The sequence below is a fragment of the Setaria italica genome, chromosome VII (genome assembly GCF_000263155.2).
Source record: "Setaria italica strain Yugu1 chromosome VII, Setaria_italica_v2.0, whole genome shotgun sequence".
Lineage (NCBI taxonomy): Eukaryota > Viridiplantae > Streptophyta > Magnoliopsida > Poales > Poaceae > Setaria > Setaria italica.
Genome location: NC_028456.1, coordinates 29,875,707 through 29,895,523, shown reverse-complemented (window position 1 = coordinate 29,895,523; position 19,817 = coordinate 29,875,707). Strand labels below are relative to the sequence as shown.

General features: G+C 47.3%; 3 protein-coding genes and 1 long non-coding RNA gene across 6 annotated transcripts; 1 reads left to right on the top strand and 3 right to left on the bottom strand.

Annotated features, from left to right (window-relative positions):
- Positions 1–5,176: 5,176 nt before the first annotated feature.
- Positions 5,177–6,626, bottom strand: LOC101767943. Its single transcript, XM_004978174.2, has 3 exons — positions 6,485–6,626; positions 6,309–6,384; positions 5,177–6,188 (listed from the first exon to the last, which is right to left on the bottom strand). The coding sequence occupies exons 1-3, from the start codon at positions 6,506–6,508 to the stop codon at positions 5,458–5,460; spliced, it is 831 nt and encodes a 276-aa protein (XP_004978231.1). The 5' UTR covers positions 6,509–6,626; the 3' UTR covers positions 5,177–5,457.
- Positions 6,627–7,505: 879 nt separating this feature from the next.
- LOC101783305 (APO protein 1, chloroplastic) lies at positions 7,506–11,019 on the bottom strand. Of its 2 annotated transcripts, XM_004976749.3 has the most exons (6): positions 10,769–11,019; positions 10,498–10,596; positions 10,342–10,397; positions 9,240–9,601; positions 8,100–9,148; positions 7,506–8,003 (listed from the first exon to the last, which is right to left on the bottom strand). In XM_004976749.3, the coding sequence occupies exons 2-5, from the start codon at positions 10,511–10,513 to the stop codon at positions 8,314–8,316; spliced, it is 1,269 nt and encodes a 422-aa protein (XP_004976806.1). In that variant the 5' UTR covers positions 10,514–10,596; positions 10,769–11,019; the 3' UTR covers positions 7,506–8,003; positions 8,100–8,313. The 2 variants fall into 2 exon arrangements, with proteins under 2 accessions (XP_004976806.1, XP_022683704.1); XM_022827969.1 differs by lacking the exon at positions 10,769–11,019 and having other exon boundaries at positions 9,240–9,606; positions 10,498–10,579.
- A 2,515-nt stretch (positions 11,020–13,534) lies between these two features.
- LOC101783041 lies at positions 13,535–14,472 on the top strand. The gene is made up of 3 exons (XR_215567.4): positions 13,535–13,698; positions 13,829–13,982; positions 14,108–14,472. It is a non-coding gene; the product is annotated as an uncharacterized LOC101783041 (long non-coding RNA).
- A 270-nt stretch (positions 14,473–14,742) lies between these two features.
- On the bottom strand, positions 14,743–19,388 carry LOC101782359 (lecithin-cholesterol acyltransferase-like 4). Of its 2 annotated transcripts, XM_022828335.1 has the most exons (12): positions 19,079–19,388; positions 18,378–18,685; positions 17,919–18,010; positions 17,462–17,580; positions 17,153–17,288; positions 17,022–17,073; positions 16,642–16,742; positions 16,358–16,540; positions 16,117–16,274; positions 15,733–15,787; positions 15,578–15,631; positions 15,067–15,483 (listed from the first exon to the last, which is right to left on the bottom strand). In XM_022828335.1, the coding sequence occupies exons 2-12, from the start codon at positions 18,610–18,612 to the stop codon at positions 15,067–15,069; spliced, it is 1,602 nt and encodes a 533-aa protein (XP_022684070.1). In that variant the 5' UTR covers positions 18,613–18,685; positions 19,079–19,388. The 2 variants fall into 2 exon arrangements, with proteins under 2 accessions (XP_004976804.1, XP_022684070.1); XM_004976747.4 differs by having other exon boundaries at positions 14,743–15,483; positions 18,378–19,382.
- Between the last annotated feature and the right edge of the window lie 429 nt (positions 19,389–19,817).

Sequence of the window (19,817 nt, the reverse complement as noted above, 5' to 3'; positions counted from 1 at the left end):
GGCACGAGGGTTCCGTTGCCATCCCATAGGTCGAGAGCAAAGAAGTGGGAGGAGGAGTATGTTTTTAGGTAACGAGACGTGCTCTACGTGATTGGAGTAAAGATTGTTTTCCTAATTATACTATTGCGAAAGCCGGCTGCGGTGGAAGATTTCGACATGATGCAACACGTCAAATCAGTTGTACTAGTGTACTACGACTACGCGAGGAAGTGCAGAGGCGGGTGGTGAAGCAACGAATCTCGAGTTGTGGTTGCCCGGTTCTGCCCCTGGTGCTTCGGCGCGAAGGCAGCCGCTCGCGAAGCGGACGCAGGGGCAGAGCCGGGACGGGGGGTAAAGACGGCCGGGGGTCGTCGTGAGTGCTGCGGGGGTGCGGGGCCGGTGGGACCGTGCTCCTTTGGAACCGCACGTTCCAGGAAGCTCCTGCTCTGTGCCTCTGTCTGCTTCCACAGCAAGCTGCTTTTTCTTCCACAGCAAGCTGCCCAGGGAGCTTACGGCAGCCTGTTGGGCTCGGCTCACGTAAGTAAACTGCTTTCGTCACTAACCCACGCCAACTGCCGTGACACCTGATTCATTATTCGTCATCACTTTCAACTTGCTCGCAAGAGCGCCTGCACTTTTTTTATGGGGGTGAATATCGTGGCCCCTAAAATTAGAAAATACTGCCTCAGTCCCTAAATAATTGTTATTTTCGCTTCCTAAAAACAACTTTGACTAAATATATATAAAAAATGTTAATATTTACGACACAAAATTAATATCATTAGATAGATATTCGAATCTAATTTTTTAATAAATTTATTTGAAGATACAAATGGTGCACGTATTTTCTACAAATCCAGTCAAACTTGCGGCACGGAAACCAAAAGACAGTTATTTAGGGACGGAGGGAGTACTTGCCACCATAAAGTCACCAAATGTTATGTCACACCTTGAAATTTTCAAATTTCAAAATATGATTAAAAGGATTAATTAAACAACAATTTTCCATAATTTAAAATTCTTCTCAACATTTATTTTTCTTCACGGGAAATTTAGCACACGAAAAAAATAATTATTTGCTTTTCGGAATTAAATAATGTTATTCTCTATCTGCGCATTCATGCCGATGCATCTTGTTGTCTCATGAGTGTAAAAGTTTCAAAAACACGTTTACATGTTGTCCAGACCCTTCTGAGAATTTTTCAATTTTTTTTAAAATTTATTCTCCTTTTGTTAGAGCTAAATCCAATTTTTGGATGGTTCTAAAATACTTTTCACGAGCTTTAAATATTTTATTTGGATTCCTCGTGTCCCAAAATGTCTCTGAGATTTTTATCAGAATATTTGGGATTTTCAGAGTATTTTTCGTGATTTAAAGTATTTATCTAGAATTTTCTGGATTTATATTCCCACGTGAAATAATTTCTGAAAATAATCTTTTCTTTTCCTTTGGGCCGAATCTTGGGCTCGACCCACACCAGCCCACCTGGCCAAGCAGGCCGCGGCCCATCGTCTCCTTTTCTTTCCGGCCTGTCTCCCGCCGGCAAGCATTCTCTCCCGGCCCACATAAGCCCAGCAGGCCTCCTCTTCTTCCGGCCTTTTTCCCGGCCCGCCACCTCTCCTCTCCCTTCGCTTTCTTCTAGCAGGCCGCCGGCCCCCTCAGCCTCTTTTCCCACCGGCCCAGGTCCTTTTGCGGCCCATTTTCCCTTCCCTATCTTCCTCTCACTGCCAGGCGGGGCCCGCCTGTCAGACCTCTCTTCTACCTTCAGCCGCACCACATCTCCAGCGTCTGCTCGCCTCCCGCCGCACACCTGCACCCGACTGCACAACCGGCGCCCCTCCGGCTCCCCGGCGCCCCTTCAGGTCTCTGGCGTCGCATCGCCTCCCCCACTCGCGCCCCTTTTCCTTCCTCTTCCAGTAACCGCCTCCACCCACCATTCATGGCGCCGCCCGCTCTTCACCTCCTGGCGCCGCTTCCACTCCCTCCATCGCCCCTAGAAATCGCCCGCACCTCCTGGGGCCTCCTGCTGCCGATTTTCCTTTGCGCCGCCGCGCCTTCCTAGTGCCCGGCCGCTGCTCCCTTTCCCTGCTGCGCCGCACCTTGCTGCCCACCAACACCGCCGTCCACCCAGCGCCGCTTGCTGCCCATCGCCCGAGCCCCGCCTCCTGCGCCCTTCCCCTGGCCCGTGCGCCTGGCGCCGCCGAGGCTCGGTCGCCGCCGCCGGCGGAATGAATCGGGAGGAACCAGAAGAATCGAAGGATGGAGGTAGAAGATAAGGCGATTTTGCGTCTTAGCCCCTGTCAAACTGTGTAATTCCTCAAGATCTTTGTGCCTTGATCAATATTTAGAAAACCCCCTGAACTTTTCAGTTCCTTGCAATCTAATCCAGGCCTTGACTTTTTGCAGATCTAACCCCGTGTTTTCAGCTTTCGCGTGCTCTGTTCCTTGTGGGTATCTTTCTTGCTAACCCCTGTAGTCTACGGTTAATCTTGTTTAGGTCCTTAGAACCTTGTTTAGTCAGTAGATTCCGCGTTTTAGCTCCGGTTTAATCCATTCAAGTTGCCTTAGATTATTCACAATATAAAGTACACGTTAGTAGTGATGTTGAACATAATTTTCTATCTTTGAAAATAAATTTACTGTTAATTTGATTAAATGTCATTGGAATGCCTTTTCCTAATAAGAATTTAAGTAGGGTTTACACTGGTTTTTCATAATCAATATCAATTTGAGTAATTATTATTCAATTAGTTTTGTATATAAAAGTGAATAGGTTCTATCCCGATTTTCCTAAACTAAGATTTAATTGGTTAATTCCTAATTATAACTACCTTTTCTAAATAAAAGATATCTAGGTTATACATCAGTTTTCCTAAATAAAGTTAAGATACTTAATGATATTATAAATGCATTTTCAGTAATAACATGTTTAGTTGAACCCGAAATACAAAGTTATTCGATTAGATGTCTTATACATGCTCTAAGTTTCTAAAGTTAATTGTTAAATTGGCATAATCCGTACTTTAATATTTACAAATAAAATATAATTAAGTTTACCGTATTTTCAATAATTAAATATAATTTGGTTAATTCCAAATAGGGTATTTCTCTGAAATAACCTATGTCCATATTTTATTTAATTAAAATGGATCAGGCATATAGTCTTTTTATTTCTTTTATGATTATCTCGATAGTTCCGATCTCAACGTTTCTTGCGTTTGCGTGATCTTAGATCGAGCCTTGTCCGTTAGTATGCTCTTTTAAAGCCTTTCTTTTATTTTGGTGCATTGTTCTTAGTTGTACTTGTTTGTTTGTTGTCGATGTTTGCTTCGTTTAGAAGGAACGCTGCTCGGAAGCTTTGAAGGTTAAGAGTTTCAAGAAAGCAAGATCTGAAGAGCAGTAAGAGTAACTTTACGTTGGAGAAAGGTAAGTGTTCCTAACCATCCTTCTACCTATGCTATATTCACAATATCATGATAATGCTTAATTGGAACATGGAGAACCACCCAAGAAAACAATGCAACCACAGGAACTATCATGGCTCTAATCTTGGCTAATTAATTAGAGATCTTATTCTAGGGTAATCCTACCGAAAGGGCAAGAGGGGTGGCAGTAGATGGGGTATAACTCGGTCCTCTTGGGACGTGGGCTTTGCTAAGACACTATACCCACTAGGGAGGGTTTATGCCCTGCTACTGATCCGGAAACCTTAGCGGGTTACCACTTACTGGAGAATCTTTGTAAAGGTCTCGTAGCATCCTTATGCAATCACACCTCGGAGTGTGGTATGGTGCCTAGCTAGCACCGCATGGTTGGGTCCAAAGTTTTTTGAACTTTTATGCGACCTGTGGGTAAAGATGTACAACCTCTGTAGGTGTAAACTGATATATCAGCCATGCTCACAGTTAAGAGCGGCCTGAACCCTCACATGATTTATTAAACTTGAAGATGGACTTAAATCGTTATTCTCGTTAGTTCCTGTGACCTTGCTGAGTACCAACCATATGTGTACTCACCCTTACTTACTGCTGCTCAGAAGAAGAAACTTCTGTGAAGTTGCTATGAAGATGATGCTGAGTTCTAGGCGTACGCAATCCCCAGTCGTTTGCCTGTGAAGTTTGGAGCCTTCGTTTCCAAGGTTTAAACTGTGTTTCTCTGATAGTCTTGTAATTCTTTGTATGTTTTCGCGCGATACTGTTGCTGTTATTCACAAATGATGTCATCCTGGCATACATATAGGTAGCACTTGTTTTAAAACCGGGTGTGACATGTTATTTTTGAAACTGCAAAAAGTTATCAAATAATGTGAACCGATATTTTGTTTACCAATAGTATATTGGAGCCTGGTTTAGGAAACAATATATGTTGGAACCTTCATTATCAAATAGTATGTTTACGATATTTATATATTGCGAGCATAAACAAATATAAATATAAAATGAATATTATTTCTTTTGTAAGAGCATTGCTAATTCGTAACAACGAGGAGAATGAGAATCTCACTGAGAATGAGAATGGTAAATATTGTACACAGTCCATTGTCACACTTTGGAGAGCTTTTAATCACCCGACCTGCCCCTCTAATCACTCAACGCCTCTGTGGCAATGTGATCACCACGCTTACGCGTGAGAAACATAATGTGCGGTCCAGTTCAATCCGCCTCTCGCCATCGCCTTTAGTTATTCCCTTGTTGAACGAACAAATGAGGGTCAAGAACAAAGCAAAGCACCCGGGTCGCAGCTTCGAACGCAACTCCACTCTAGTCCACACTCTTCTATCTTCTCTCTCAGCTCAGCAAGTCAGCAACGGCCAACGGGTACGGGGAGGTCCGGCCGGCCGGTTCAGTCGGCCACGGAATCGCCGATCGACCAGCAAGCAGAGCGGGCCACGGAATTCCGCAAAGCCGCCTACCTACCATGAACACCGAGCCCGCGAGCGACCGTTTCCGCCGACGCCGAATCGATAAAGCCTTGGCTGGGCGGCGGTCGCAACCCCATATTCCCCAGCTTTTAGTTTCCCGTTGCTTTTTCTTCTTCCCCCCTACCGGCGTACCCGGATACTCCACTCGTGTTGGTGTGTGTCCTTGTGTACCCGCGCGGCGGCGAGGCGAATCATCGGCGATGCGACGCCGAGAATAGTAGTGGCGGAATAGCGCAACAGGTCCCTCGACAGCGATGTAACGGCATTCTTCTTCCTTGATCAAGAAGAGTTCTTGGGTTGTTGGTTAGTGGTTACGGTTACACTGTGCACACCGGCTCCATCGAATGGAGAAAAAGAATTCGTTTGATTGATTCTTGGGTTGTTGGTTACGGTTACATTGACTGTGCACGCGCGGCAGACGCATCGCCGCCGTCGATGCGATCCGCTCGGGAAAACGATCGACACGGTAAGGCATGGCGCTACGCCGCCGGGGCAGGAACAGCGTTGAGGTGACGACGTCCATGGCTGGCTGGGTCGGCCATGTTGTTTGATTGCTTCACATGACGCGGCAGCCGATCGTGTTGTCGTCGTTGAAGTAGTCCTCGTCGAAGCGGGACGGCTGCGGCCGGAGCTGCCGCCGGGGCGCCCCCATCAGCATCGGCATCGGCATGGGCGGCGGCGGCGGCATCGGGTAGTAGCCGCCGTAGTACGGCGCCGGCGCCGCGACCGGAGGGTAGTACGCCGGCACGTGCACCGGCACCACCATCGCCGGCTCCGCACGGTGGTAGTGCTGCTGCATCTGCACCTGCGGCGCCGGCGCCGCGTGATCTGGCGCCAAGGCGGCTTTGCCGCTGAAGGAGCCGTCGGCGTCGCGGCGTCCCTCGCCGCTCCTGGCGTCCGCACCGATGTCCCTGGACGCTGCCGCCTTGCCGCTGGCGTGGTGGTCGCCGCTGCCGCCATCGGCGGCGGCGCAGGCGCGAGCGGCTTTGTGCGCGCACTTCTTGCATCCCTCCTCGCACGCCGCCGCGGCCTTGTCGCCCCCCGTGCCCTTGCCGTCGTCCTTGCCCTTGCCGCTCTTCTCCTCCGCCTCCGGCGCCGGCCTGTCGTCGCTGCTGTCTTTCACGACGCCCTCCTCGCGCCTCTTGCAGTTCTCGGAGTGCGACGCCGGTGGCAGCACCTCGACGATCTTGCCGACCTTGGACAGCTTCTTGACGAGGACCTTGGCGTCCACGTCTCCGACGACCGTCACCCTGTCGTGCGACGGCTGGATCTCCGTCCTCAGCACGCCTGCACGCACCGCCCGTGCATGGAGACACACACATCAGCACCATGTCTCATGTGATTGGAACGAACAGAGCAGAGGCCAAATGCAACAGAGACTTGACACAGAGAACTAACGATCATGACCTTTCAAGCTCATGGCCTTCATCACCTTCCTCCTGCACCCCTCGCAGCAGCTCACGTTCACCTTCAGGTCAATCCTCTGCACAACGATTTCATCAAAGCCATGTCAGCCAATGCAACACAACAACACAAGCAGTGGATCAATGGAGGCGAGCACTGAGCTGAGCAAGCTCTGGTACCTTGAGCTCTCCTTCCCTAGCCATGGCGATGATGACTACGGCGCAGGAGCTCGCCGGAGAGACCGAGACTGGCTGACTCTGATTTGGAGCCGATCAGCGCTGACAGCTGCCGAGTGCTGATGGCTGTGTTGCCGTTGCTGCCGCGTATTTATACACGGCCACATAGGCAGCTTTCGCCACCGGACCATTAGATACCCAAACGCCCACGGTCCGTTAGCTTGATTCCAAGCTGTATTTACTTGCGTTATTTTAATCGCCCAAGCTCAAGGGAGACGAGCTATATACCGGGACAACTCAAACTCGTGTACTTGCGCTGCAGCGGCTCACTCCTTTTTTTTGCCTTATTTTTTCTCATTTTTTTTCTATGCTTGCGCCAGCATCATAGATTCATAGGCTTAGCTTGTTATGTAACGACATATTCTCTTGCCAGCAAAATAATAATAATAATATGAGATCTAATAATGATATGCCGCGAATGTTCTTCTCTGAATCCCTATATGCTCTTCTAAAACGTAGTATTGTAGTAAGATGCAGTGTTTTCTGAAAAGCGGTCAGGTTCCAGTACTACCTGACTGTTTACAGTAGTTGTCATTGATCATGCTCTAGGATCTACTCGGTTCATCATAGCATTTGCTACTCAGGATAGTGCTTTATTTCTCACCATCCAATTGCTCTACATGGTTCTATTTCTGACCATCCAATTGGTGTACATGATTCTATTTCTCACCGTCCAAATCATATACATCTCAGATCATTACATGACTACCATCCATTTGATACAAATTAAACCGTAGATTAATAATGTAACATGAAGTTTCCTCTTCTGAAATCCTACATGTTATTCTAAAATGAAGATTGCACAAAGTCTGAAGCAGTTAAGTTCAGGGCTAGCTGACAAGCTTGTTCGCATAATTTGCATTGCAAATGCTCTAGGATCTATGCAGGTCATCATAGAACTGGTCAGCGGTTACACAGGGATGCATCTTTTATCCATGGCTCATTTCTCACCATCCGTTTGATATACAGCTCAAAACATTTCATAATAAGCACAATTAGTGAACGGAACTGAATAAGTAGCCTCTACATGCATGTTACAAAGTAGTACAGTAGTATTCAGCAAAAAGGGGAACACACTATGCCGACGATCTGGTAGGAGTATACATGTTGCCATACGCCCAAAGTGTCGATCTGTGGCGGGCACAAGCGCACAACCTTTAGCCCATGATTAATTACAACCAGGCGCACAAATACCCGAACAAACCGCTCGCGATTAGTTTAATCCAAAGCGCTAGCTCACAATTAAGCATGGTACCATGCTACCGGCAGAGAAACGGGAGGCCATCTGTATGACAACGCCTGAGGCATTCTAAGTGCCTCACAGTCTAGCATAGACAGGAATAAAGCTACCAGCGGCCATTAAACAAGGTGGTATGGACATCATACATGTTGCGGAGGCCATCCTTTTTCACTTTCAGGCAATCAGGTTTGTCGCCGTGCGTCCTCGGTTCATGTGTTAAGCCTGCAAAAGCAGCAGTCCAATGGCTCATTAGAGAAATGAATCGAATAGAATCGCTGAAAAGGCAATTTTAAGGAATGCAGGATATTCGGGGATCACCTTTCAGTGAATATTTAAACGAGGTCTTTGGATCAATTCTAAATTCCGATCGATCATGATTTAGCTATGCTACTTATATTATACAGACTACGCATTTGCTGCTTTCTGAACTATAAGATTACAGGACCAACGGCCCCAACCATCACAGCATGCCTGGAAAACGGCATCTTTGGTTGGAATCTGGGCTCTGGTGCAGGGTAGAAGTAGAATGCTCTTATGCAGCCCACCGAGCTTCCTCACTGTCTGGGATGACAATGTCAGTCCTCATCATTGGCCTATACTCGTCCGGTATTGCAGCTCCAGCCTGCACACACAGCTCTACGACAGCTGGAGCTTTTCCATAGAAACTCCTGAGAGAGGATCTGAGAGGAGGGCCACTGGGGTCAGGGACATGCCACACGTAGTTAGGCGGGATGACCTCATCAACCACCGCGTCCTGCCACCCGTGCTTGCCATCCCGCCACTGGTGCTTGAAAGCCCCGCAGAGCTTCACATTGTGGCCCCATGGACCGACGTGGACCTCAGAGCAGTAACCACATGCTTTCACAGTGTACTTGCTCATCAGTTGCTCAACACCTTGCCTCACATTGAGGTATGCTTTCAGTGTCCTCTCTGCAAGCTCTTTCACATTGGATGGTGAAGGTGACTGGCCCTGTTGGTTGTTGAATGTGTCCAGCTCAGCAAGTAGAGATACACAATCTTCTGACCGGTGTGGCTTAGGCTCATCAACAAACTCACCGCGGCTAATCACCTTCTTGCCTATCATCCTGACAGGAGAAGTCCGTCGCCTCGAGGGATATTGTGGTAAGTCGACACCAGCCTGAATGCATAGTTCAACAATCGCCGGAATCCTGTCATAATCAAACCTGGTTTCATGCTTGACTCTCCGTCCAAATGGATCAAAAAGATGGTACGACTCGATCGGGATGAGGACATCATTGATGGAACCGCTAGCCCAAGAATGATGACTGTTCCGACGCTGGCTTCCTGAACCATAGCAATCCTGGATCTGGTGGCCAACTGGACCAACATGAACTTGAGGGCACTTTCTGCAAAATCAGGAGCCAGCAAAAGAAGTTCAGGATTCTTGACAAATCACTTCAGATAATACTGCTCATACACATAAGCATTTCTAGTTACCTGCAGCCATAAACTGTGACAACATTCAGAAGTTGAGACAGGCCTCTGATGAGCACTTTCCAGTTATCAAGGACTTCATAAGCAACAGGAACAAGCTCTGGCACAAGCAAACCATTCTTTGGGGCTTCAAGAGGCTTCTCTATCCGCATTTGTGCAAGCCTCTTATCTCGCCGAGAATCTTGCAACATCTTTTTAATTGGAACAGGAAAGGGTTTCTTTTTGTTTTTTGGTTGTAATTCTGGAAGATCAACATTCTGTGGTTGTTGCTCATACTCTGCCTGCCTCTTTCTAGAAGTATCAGCAGAGTATTCGCAACATGTCCTTGACAGCTTCCAGCCAATTCGTTGTGGTTGAGATCCTACCTGAACTTGTAAACAAAAAGGACAACTGTAGATTAGCCAAATTGTTTGCAAACAAGGAGGAATAAGCTTAAACGTTTTCTGTTGCTACAGTACTTCTCCACAAACAGGTATCTGAGCGAAAATGGACATATGCTAAGAATTTTCTGATTACGTAGCATTCAGTATCAACCATTGCCATATGTATTGGAGCTGTTAATCTGAAACTGTACTGGGGTTTTCCCAACTGGTCAGTTGCACTGAAGGAATTTTCTCTACATGTTGAGATCGTTCGACCAAACCCCAAAAGACTGTAAAAGATCCACAAATGACACTATCTGCCATGTGTAGTAGTAATAACTAGTGCAAGCTGAATGGGGAACTCGTAAAGCAAAACCCTCTTGTGTCCTTGTCGAAATGATACTACAAGAAACATGAAAACATAAGATACCAACAACGAAAAATGGCAAGGTAACTACCTAAGCTATTTATTTTGCTAGTCGGTTACTCGATTGGATAGAGCTTTGAAGGTAACAGCAGCCAATCCTTCAGCAGACCACATAATCAATAATAAGGAAGATCAGGGCATACTACTGATGCCAAGCTGTTATATATGACAAGTACTGACAAAGTATTTCTCTGCAAATAAATTATCTTCCATGTCGAGAGGGATAACCTACACTCGGTTTCAGTTTTCTTGTCTTCAAGTGGCGTAATTGTAAATGAATGAAACTACCTGCAAAGCCAGGGCATGAATTCAGTACCTTCACTAATTTGTTCGTTCTGGTTCTGTTGAAGCCTATCGAGCCGAAGGAAACGCCTGAATTAGGGATCCGATAGTACATGTAAGAAGCTGGCAATACACGATTCCAACTAGTGTAGCTGAAAGCCTGGAATGTGGAGAAGGTAATGGAACTCACTGTTAAGTATCTCCATGGCGCTCAAACACCCCCCCAAAAAAACTCTTCGCTGGAAAACGTATCCTCTTATGGTCGACGCATTGGCGCAGATTGAGCTACCTGTTTCAGGATAAACAGAATGGTTAGCCAAACAGTTCAGGGGCGGAATTATCATTTGTGGCATGGCATGAGGGCGGGGATTCAGAAATCAGTTGAAGTAAAGGAAATGGACGGAAAGGGAAAAATATAAATTTTTGGCACAATCCATGCAAGCGAGGTAGGAATTGCTTACCAGCAAGCCACCGAGGAACCAATCCTAGTCCGGATGGGTCTGCACTCCCAGCTGTGCCAGTAGAGGGTTGGAGGGGGAGGAGGCTTGGCGACGCTCTGCAAGGTGAACTCGGCGATGGCGAGGGAGCGGGGAGGAGGGCGCGGCGAGGACCAGTCTGCCCGGCGCCTGCGAGGTGAACTCGGGATGAGCCGATGAGGTCGAGGTGAACCCAGCTGCCTTCGTGCCGCGAGCAGAGAGAGGAAGAGACGAAGGAAAATATCGTCCGGTGTCATGTTTTACATGGGCTTCAGTGGGTCCTTTTGGTCCTCAGAGGCAAAGATTAATTGGGCTGCAAACAACCTTGGCCCTCTGCCGGCAGATTTCAAAGCCAATTTAGGGTCTGTTTGGCTCCTAGAGGCTAACATGTCACATCGGTAAGAAGTATTAAATATAGTTAAATTAAAAAATTAATTCAGGTTAATTCGCTAGACGAATCTATTAAATCTATTAATCTTAATTAGTGTATGATTTGATAATGTGGTGCTACAGTAATCATTTGCTAATGATGAATTAATTAGGTTTAATATATTCATCTAGCGAATTAGTTCAGAGCTTCTACAATTAATTTTATAATTAGCTCATATTTACTCTTCCTGATTAGCATTTGAATATTCGATTAAAAAAGACTAGTTAGCCCCTAGTATCGGAAACTATCGCCGAAGTCTGCCTTACGTCCACGTCCCTCAACTTTAAATCTCGTCTGTTGTTGTCCCTCGACTGTTTTAAAAGTGGTTTCACGTGACGTGGCATTAGGTCCCACGGAAACACGTGGCGGTGGACCCCACATACAAGTGGATTCTTCCTCCCCCTCTCTTCCTCTGCCGTCGGCTCCTTACGCCGCCGCCTACCCAATCCGGCCACGACCGCGCCTCCCAATCCGGCGAGCAGCTCGCCTCTCGCTCGGCGTCCCCAACCATTCAGCATGAGCCCCGGCTCTCCTGCTCTCTCCCCCTCTCATTCTTCTTCTTCCTCCTCTGGCCAAGCAAGGACCGTGCGAGCTACTCCTGCCCGCCGGCCGATTTCTTCCTCCTCCGGCCACTTCCATCAAATCGACCGCGCCCATACCTCCTCCACCTCCTCGGATCCCTCCTCAACCCCTCCGCGTCACTCGCCGTCCACCTCGCGGACGGGGATTTAAGTTTTCCCGTCCGCCACTTGCGCCACCACCCCGAGCTCCAACTCGCCGTCGACGACCACCTCGCCAGCCCCCTCCTCGTCAACAAGCACCGCAGATAGATCACGTGCGACATGCTGAAGCTAGTGCGCTCGCTTTTTCGCCGCCTCTGCCGTCGCCGTCGCCGGAACGCCACCGCGACTGTGGGCCGAGTGCCACCGCTCGCCGCCGGCAGGCTAGGGGTAGCGAACCACCTCGGTAGCTAGAGCCTTGGATGCGTCCCGTCGAGCCCGTGCCGTAGGTGTAGTCCTTGTCGCCGGCCGGCGAGGAAACCGACAGTGAAAGTGGCCATTGCCGGCCTTGACTTGACCCCGCGCCCACGGCCTTGACATGTGGGAAGAATGCCAACTGGCATGGGGGGGGGGGGGGGGGGGGGGGGGGGGGGGCGGGCCCCCCCCCCGCCTATGGGGAATCCCGCCCCCCCTATACTAAAAATTTTTTGAAAAACCTTAAGGCATTAAAAAAAATCACAGGTTGAGGGACATCAGATGAGGAACGAAGGCCATGCTTCGACGATAGTCGTCGAGCCTGGAGTTGAACCGGCCCAAAATGTTCGAAACGTCTATCTGCGTTTATCCCTTCTTTTTAATGGCGAGGGGATGTTTACCTGAACTTTTTCTTGCTCGCCTTTTGTCCTTGTTTTATTCTCCAACAAAAGTAAAATAAAAATATGTCGATCGTCTAAAGAGAACCTTTGATCTGGACGTATTTGCTACGCACGGACAGTCGCTAGAGGTTTGAATCCTCCGACAAAAATAAAAATATCCTGGTCCTCAAGTTTGACCTAGGAAGAGCGACGTCGTGAGCAGCAATTATTGGTGGTGGCCTGGTCCCCAAAGACCATACATTATAAAAATAACAAACAAATAAAAAACTGCGCTGCCAGCGCCAGCCTTCACCTAACCGATCGAGAGAATCCGATTCGTCTCCAGCTGTTCGCGCCACGTGAAGAGGGGTGAGTAAGGGAGCAGTTTGAGATGGAAGGGTGGTAAACTGATGAACCCTAAGCGGTAGCAACTGCAGCAGGAAACGTCCAAGTGGGGGGGAAAAAAAGGGTGGTAAGAAACAGACGTTGCTTGTACACTTGCCAGTGGCGGTAGCCGCGTGCCGTGCATGCGCGGATGCTTAGGGGTTAAGGATGCTGCATTTTTTCTGGGAAAGATGCATGATCCGATTGGTCGACGAAGTAGCAAGTTGAGAAACGAGCCTCATCAAGTCCATGCGATGGAATTGGAACGACGATGGAGACGGCAGAGAAGTGTTGGCTGTAGCAGTAGGTTGTTGGCGTCACGGCGGCCGGAGCAGATCGCCGGTCGTTGTTCTTCCTCCTCTGACCGTGCCATCGATCCGATCTTCTTTGAAAAAAGCACGTTGGGTTGGGTGGGCGCGCGCTGTGGCTGGGCGATCTGAAAGCGACGCAGCAGAAGAAACCGATGCGCGGCTTCGCAGCGTCAGCGTAAACGACGCGTTGCCTTGCGTGCATCTACGCGTAAGCAATTGGGGCGACGGCCGCGGTAGGTTGCCTGTGGCGACTAGCCAAAAAGAACGCGTTTTTTTAGCCCGGCGCCCGGCGCTACATAAGGACCCGGCCTCTGGTCTCGTCTCTCCATCCGCCAGCTCGTGTCATCCCATCCCAGTGATCAGTCCTTGCTTGGCTTCCGGAGTTCCAGTCACCAGCCAGCCAGTCAGCCAGCCATGAGCTACCAGCAGGGAGGAGGTACTTTAGAGTTCTTCTGTCCAATCATCCGTCCATGCCTTTTCTTGCTATCTGACACTGAATTCCGAGAAGAAATTATTGTAGCTCTCAACTGATCGGTTTGGGTTTTGTTGTTGGCGCTGATCTGCAGCTTACCCGCCGCCGGGCACGGCGTACCCTCCGCCGGGCCAGCAGGCGTACCCGCCGCCGGCCTACGGCGCGCCGCCCCCCATGGCCGCCGGCTACCCGCCACCGCCGCCGCCGCAGCAGGAGAAGGGCGGCAACGACGGCTTCTTGAAAGGATGGTAAGATCGATCGATATCCTTGCAACACACAAGTCGTCTTCTTCTCACGCGCGCCACGCTTTCAGATCGCTTCTGAATTTGTGCCCTGTTCACTGATCTGACTCCTTTTGTTTCTGATCTGGCAGCTTGGCGGCCCTCTGCTGCTGCTGCGTGCTCGACATGTGCTTCTGAGCTCTCCTCTCCAGTGATGGCGGCGCGTCCAGACCCAGATCGATTCCTGCAGGGACGCGAATGAATGGAGCTGTTTTCTGAGTCATGATGCTTCTTTGATTCCGTCGTGTATATGCTTTGTTGCCGCTATTATGATTTTAGTATTGTGATCATGGGGTTGGTGTACCTGCAACTCCATCTCTAGACTTCACTAGTTCATCCAAGTTTTTCTTTCTGGAGTTCGTGTGTGTGCTCTGGAAAAAGAGAACATTTCCGATCAATTTGTACTTGGTTTGGTGCTTCATTATTGCCGTACTCCTTAACTTCTCCTGAAAATCAACATCTATTCGCTGCCGCTGCATGGTCTGGGTCAATTTTTCCAGCGTCCAGTTGGGTGCAACTGTACCAAACTGTCATAAAGTCCAGAGCAAAGAAAGACTGGATCATTATGAACAAAAAATCTCAGGCGACTAAGTCTATTGGAGAAAAATTGGCATATTCTGAATATGCTTTATGACACATTTGACCGACCCTTACGGCTGAAGAAATGACAGGCGCAGAATATGCTGCACGGCCAAACAAAATGCATCGGCACATCCAACAGACCTGATTACAACAACAAAGCCTTTATTTATCCCTTCCACAGACAAGCTAAAAAGTGTAAACTATTCAATTTCCATCCACAACATATAAGCAAATTGCAATACCCTCTTATTTCTTTGCGAGGAAATTGCAATCCAAACACGGCTTTGCTCTTTCCCTTCTGATTCATCATTAGAGCCCCAGTTTGGCAGTTCTTACCATTTACAAGCAGCACAAACATTTGATAGTTCTAAACACAGATTTCCTAGAGAGGCCATATGTACAGCTATTTTACAGTGTTGCTCTGTAGGTTCAGCTCTGCGAGGCAACCTGCATGTTCCCTATGGCTGGCTTAGCCACCATGGCTAACTCCAACAGCCCTAACTTCCACATGTTGGCGCCCTTTGTTCCGTGGGTGAATGATGACTGTCGCCTGCGCCTCTTCCAGTGTGCCCTCCACGCCCTCCCAGCTTGCAGTTAGGGTGTTGACCATAGGAGGAACCTCAGCTGGCCTCAAGGTTTGGTTGTCGCTCGGGGAGATTATCTCCCAGTCCTCTGAAACTGATGTGAGATCCCCGCATTTCTCATGATGCTTCTCGATCTCATAGGCTGTTGGGAGTATGACATAGTCGTTCAGGGGGTTGTAGAATGGATCAGGTTCTCCAGCGTGCAGCCAGTGCTGGACAATCCGGAACACGTGGTGGCTGCAGACGATTCCTCGATGGTCAGCAGCAACTCCAACCCTTGCCACTGCATTAAGCCCATCAGACTGCAAAAAGAAAAAAAAAACATTCCACTCAATTTTCTTAGTAGCTTTCCTTAGAATTCCCAAATAATGAACTGGAACAACAAAAGTATCAGACCTTTGCTGATTCTACTGGGACAGATCCATCACCGTCAACATAGACATATTTTCCCTGAAAATAAGAACATGGCTTAGAGCCTCAGGCACTAAAAACCTGGGATTGATTGTTCGGCGCACCAGGAAGCCAGAAACCAAGCAAAAAAAAAAACTAACCTGAGCATATAAGAGGTTATTAAGGTTTGAAACCGGATGGTGTTCAGTGCCATAGCTGCAAAACACATGAATATTAGTAACTGAAAGTTGATGCTACTCATCAAATATCTAAGTAGCCATCCTACATCGATGGTTTATATCATATTTGTGCCTTTATCCCATAATCTTTGACTATGTGCCACCTGCATATTTGGGTTTTGGCGACATTTCGTAGTAATACAAGTATTGTGAAATTACTAGCATGCTATTCACCACTCTTTATCGAGCAATTTATAAACAGCAATTAACACATAATCCGATCATATCAATGGGCCCGATGGAGATTCTGCTTAGCGCAAGAACACAACTAAAACTAAAATCAGAACTATCCAGGTGGGAAAGTACCAGACAGTATGCGGAGTATCATAATCTGTCCCATAAATATTGTAGAACTTCACTGATTCTGGAAGCTTTGTACTGGATAAAATATCATGAGTTTCCTTTGCCCACTTCAATATATCCAAATTAAGGGGCACCGGAATATGCATCCCATCAGCAACGATCTGCCATTAAAATTTAATTTTCAGAAAGAGTAAGCATCAATGTAAGCTGAGTTATATCATAATTTTAAATGCGGATGGCTCACCTCATTCTTGGAAAGAGCCTCTTCAATCATCTTTATTGCTTCTGCAGGCTCATATGACTCTAACAGGGCACTTTTCTTACCATCGTTATCCAAATTCTCTCTCCAAATCTGTAGCAGTGGGGTGTCTTTCCACTGGAAGTTAGGGTTTGCCAACAACTCATAGATTGATGGGCACTCAAGTAGCTGAAGCAGAAAAACTGTTTTCAGCCTTCTTTCCAAACACAAAAATTTTGGTGTCCACGTGAAACATGCAGAGGATGGGAATGGGTAGGATATTTGCATACCAATTGCTGCATACACCACTTGGAAATAAAGAATTTTGACTCCCATCCTTCGACAAAAGACATTCCATTCAGCAGACTAGTAGTTATGTACCCAGGGGCACCTGAAAAGGTTGCTTTTGTCAAGCAAAATTTGCTAGCAGCCTAGTAGAGATGATTCACAACAACATGCGGTGCAAAGGCAAGGCAATACTGAATACCTGCTTAGTATAACTCCTACAATACAACATAAAGGTGAGATTTTCATTCATTAGCTCAAAGTTGATAAACGTTCCATGGCAGATGGGTAATCATCAAAATATTACTACAGGAGATAAGACATCCAGCAGCTATTTCAAATTATGTTAATAATGTCAGAGAAATCATACTCAAGCACATAATACCTTGGAATGGTGCAGCAATTGCAATCCAACTCTTAACATATTTTTCAAATACCTATAGAAGAAAAACAACACTATTCAAAAAAGGCACTATAGTCTTGAAAGAAAAGATCCAAAGGACATGAAGTACTGACATCGCTGTGCAGAGATACGAAACATTTGACAAGCAATCCCCCCATTGAGTGAGTAATAAGATTTATCTTCTTCCCACCAGATGCCGTGTAAACTGACTCTAGCTTTTTGGAAAATCTGTCAAGTGTTTCTGAGAGCCTGAAGAAAATAACGGTATCAAAAAGGATGGAGAAGTAATGTGTCCCACCAGAGATTGGGAAAATCCCACAATACTTATATCACCAATGAGAAATACTCAGAAAACTCTGACTATTAATAATCAGTGAAGGATCACGGAGTGGGTAACTAAATAAAACAAGTGCAAAATTTACCTGTTGCTTTGGCGGAAATCGTAACCAAATCCAAAGAGAGTTTTTCCTTCTTGATATCCCCATTTAATCATTTCCACTATCATGTCATGATAGTAGTACACAGTCTCATCACCGATGATCTATTACCAAAATGTAGTAAATTATGAGATTAGAGAACCACTACAATTTATGCACTTTATTGGGGCTCAGATCGAATCCACAATCAAGTGGCTTCAAAGTCCCAGTTTCCGAGTTACTACTTATAAGTTGGATTTTAGCCAACAACAGACAAAAGAGAAAATTATCTGAAATGGCTATTATAACAAGAAACCGAGCACATGATGAGAGCCACGAGCTAAGAGACAGAAAGCTGAAAAAACATCACAAACATGTACTTCTACAAGCTGCGACTGTTTGATGTGAAACTTTTAAAAAATAACAAAACAACAATAAAGCTCCCAAATAAGTAATGTCTTACCATGTCCGGGTCTAATGTGTCAATGGCATACAAACCATATCTATCCTCAGGGACAATAATTCTCGTTTTCTCGTTCACAGAAACAGTTTCACCTGCTCCATTAGAATACCTTTGTATCATATGACATAGAAGCAGGAAACAATCTAATAGCATAAGGGAAAAGCATAAATTGAAATGGATTAGCTACAATTTTCCTTATCAAGCCAAAGAAAAGAAATTAAATTTCCATACATTTGTTTATAGCAATTATCTCATCAAGACCATGTGACTTTAGTACAAGCATCTCTACCAATTTTTTGTTAGCTCAATATTCTAACTTCCTTTTTTTGAAATCATGTAAAATAAGCAAGTCAACAGTCCATAACATTAGAAACTTAGAGTATAAATAATTAAGTCAATATATAATAGCCAACTGAATTGAAACTATAACTTATTGGTGAACAAGAGTGTTGCTCATACCAGTGGAGGCATCAAATTTGGACCAGAGCTTCTCTCGGAACTCATGCTCCGCGGCGAGGATGCGCACCCACACCCTCTCCTTGTTCCCAGCATCATCAACAGCTTCTAGGATGGAGCCGGCGATACCAGGAACAAGTAGCACCGGGTCAAGGGTTGGATCGACCAAGGGCACCTGCTCCTTCACAATCCGCAGCCAGAGCTCAATCGCCCGGATCAACTCCTCCAGTAGCGTCATGGTCACCAGAAAAGGTTGCGCTTTTCCAAGCCTTCTCTATCCAATTTCAGCTCCCAAACAGTACCAGCGGTAACTAGCCCCCACAAAGCGCCGTCAGCAGTCGGCAGGTCTCAAATCAAGCTGAGCAGCAATGGCCCAGCGATTCCAGCAAATTGCAGCGAAATCAAGGTGAGCTGAAGATTATATTCGGGAAATCAGCTTGCGATTTGCTTCACCAGACGAACAGATGAGCGATTTCAGTAAATTGTTGCAAAGGCAGCGACCTGATTTGGGGGGATCAGAGCAAAAACTGAAGCGATTTGGTCCGTAGATGGAACAGGAGCAGTCCCGATCTGCCGCGGCGGCAAGAAATCTGCTCCCGCCAAGGAAACTCAACTCAACTCCTTGGCTGAAACGAAAAGAAAACGCCGACAACTCTGACGCCCCCAGCCCCCTACGATGAACACCGACCGACCCCCACAACTACCTCCAGCTGAAGAGAAGACAGGAGAGGCGAGGGCCTTCCCGCCAAACCAGCTAGCTCCGATCGCGCGAACGGGGCCGCAAGGTTTGGAGCCAATCGGGGGACACCGACGCTGGAGCCAAACCGGAATCCTGCGGTGTTTTATTCGCTTCCGCAATTGGGAGGTGGGCGGCGTGAGGGTTTCGCTATCCTTCCCGTTTCCCGTCCCGTACTCTAACGCCCAGCCGAAGGGAGATGCGCGAAGCAACCAGCGGCCACGTGGATCCGTCTCACCCCGTCACACGTGCTGCGGGGCCTAGCCACCAGTGACTAGGGCTGGAAGTAATTAGGGTTGATCGTCCCAGAGGAGTCCTAGTATAGTACGGTTAGGTTTCGTGCCGGCTCGCCGTGTTGGACCCACGTGTCAGTGAAATCTGCTTCTGGAAAAAAAATAAGTGGATGATGCGTTGTTCGAAGGACGGGAGTGGAGGTTCGAAGGACGGGACGATCCCAAATTACTATAACTAACCGTGTGAAATCGACACCATTCCATCCCTTTGAATCCTTAAAGAACTAGGATAGGACCATCCCGAACTAGGGTAGGACCATCCTCTCATCCCATCCTACGTCGTCTATGTTCAGCATATTCGTTCAACATCTTCCGTTTGGCAAGTAGTAAGAAGGTCGATTCGACCATAGACAGAGATGTACAGGCGCTATACATACTAGCAGAAAAAAAAAACAGCAGTTTCTACTTCAGAAA